The 824-nt window shown below is 50.5% G+C and overlaps 1 protein-coding gene across 1 annotated transcript; it reads right to left on the bottom strand.

Annotated features, from left to right (window-relative positions):
* Nucleotides 1-2: 2 nt before the first annotated feature.
* Nucleotides 3-821, bottom strand: LOC103610767 (transmembrane and coiled-coil domains protein 1; the record flags this gene model as incomplete). Its single annotated transcript, XM_008594862.1, has 1 exon — nt 3-821. A coding segment is annotated over one exon (819 nt), but the record flags the coding sequence as incomplete, so codon positions are not given.
* Nucleotides 822-824: the final 3 nt, after the last annotated feature.

Here is an 824-nt window from a genome sequence, read left to right as displayed (position 1 = left end):
CTATATCGCTCCTCCTGTAAGGTCTGCATTATTAAGGAATAGTCCCTTTGATAATGTTCCTTGAGGGTCTCAAAGGATTCCTCTAGTCTTGCCTGGGTTTCCCGAATCTCCTGGATCTCATGTAGTAATGCATCAAATCCTGAGCTCTGCATGTCCAGGGTGTTTGTTTTGGAGCTGGATGCTCCTACAGCGATACCCCCAGTGGTGCTGTTGGCTCCCACTGAGCCTGAAGTGGCACTAGAACAATCTTCCTCACTACCATACTTTGGGCTTGACTGAAAGTTGTAAATCACCCCCAAAGCCTTCCCCCCATCATCCACTTGGCCTTCCTCTAAAGAGTCCTTCAGGTTAGGGATATTGTCTGCACTGCCAAATTTGTTCCGAATCAGTGAGGCAATCTCTCTGGGCTTTGAGACCACAGCCCCTGCTGCTGAGTGGGTGGCTTGGGAGAAGCTGGAAAGTCCACCTTTGACACTATCCACCACACCTTCACTGAAGCCAGTCACCTTTGCTCCCACATCCTTCAGACCCTGGTGCATGTCCCTGAAGACATCTTTTGGCTGCCGGGGGATCCCATTCTGCTCCACCTCTCGGAGCTTCCTGTGGTAGTGCTCAAGCTTCTTTTGTAGCTGGAGGATGGTCTGGGCAGATTTCTGGTTCTTCTTCTCAAATACCTGCTTGATGCGGGCTGCCTGCTGCTTATCTGCACTGTTGGCAAGCTTCAAGTACTCAGCAACGTTGTCGTCCCGGGCTGTTTGTGCAATCTTGATCTGTTCTGTGAGCTTCAGGATTTTCTGCTGCAGGTGAGTAATGGCAGCCTTTGT

Source organism: Galeopterus variegatus, unplaced genomic scaffold (assembly GCF_000696425.1).
Source record: "Galeopterus variegatus unplaced genomic scaffold, G_variegatus-3.0.2 Scaffold11760, whole genome shotgun sequence".
NCBI classification, from domain to species: Eukaryota; Metazoa; Chordata; class Mammalia; order Dermoptera; family Cynocephalidae; genus Galeopterus; species Galeopterus variegatus.
This window is presented reverse-complemented; position numbering and strand designations above follow the sequence as displayed.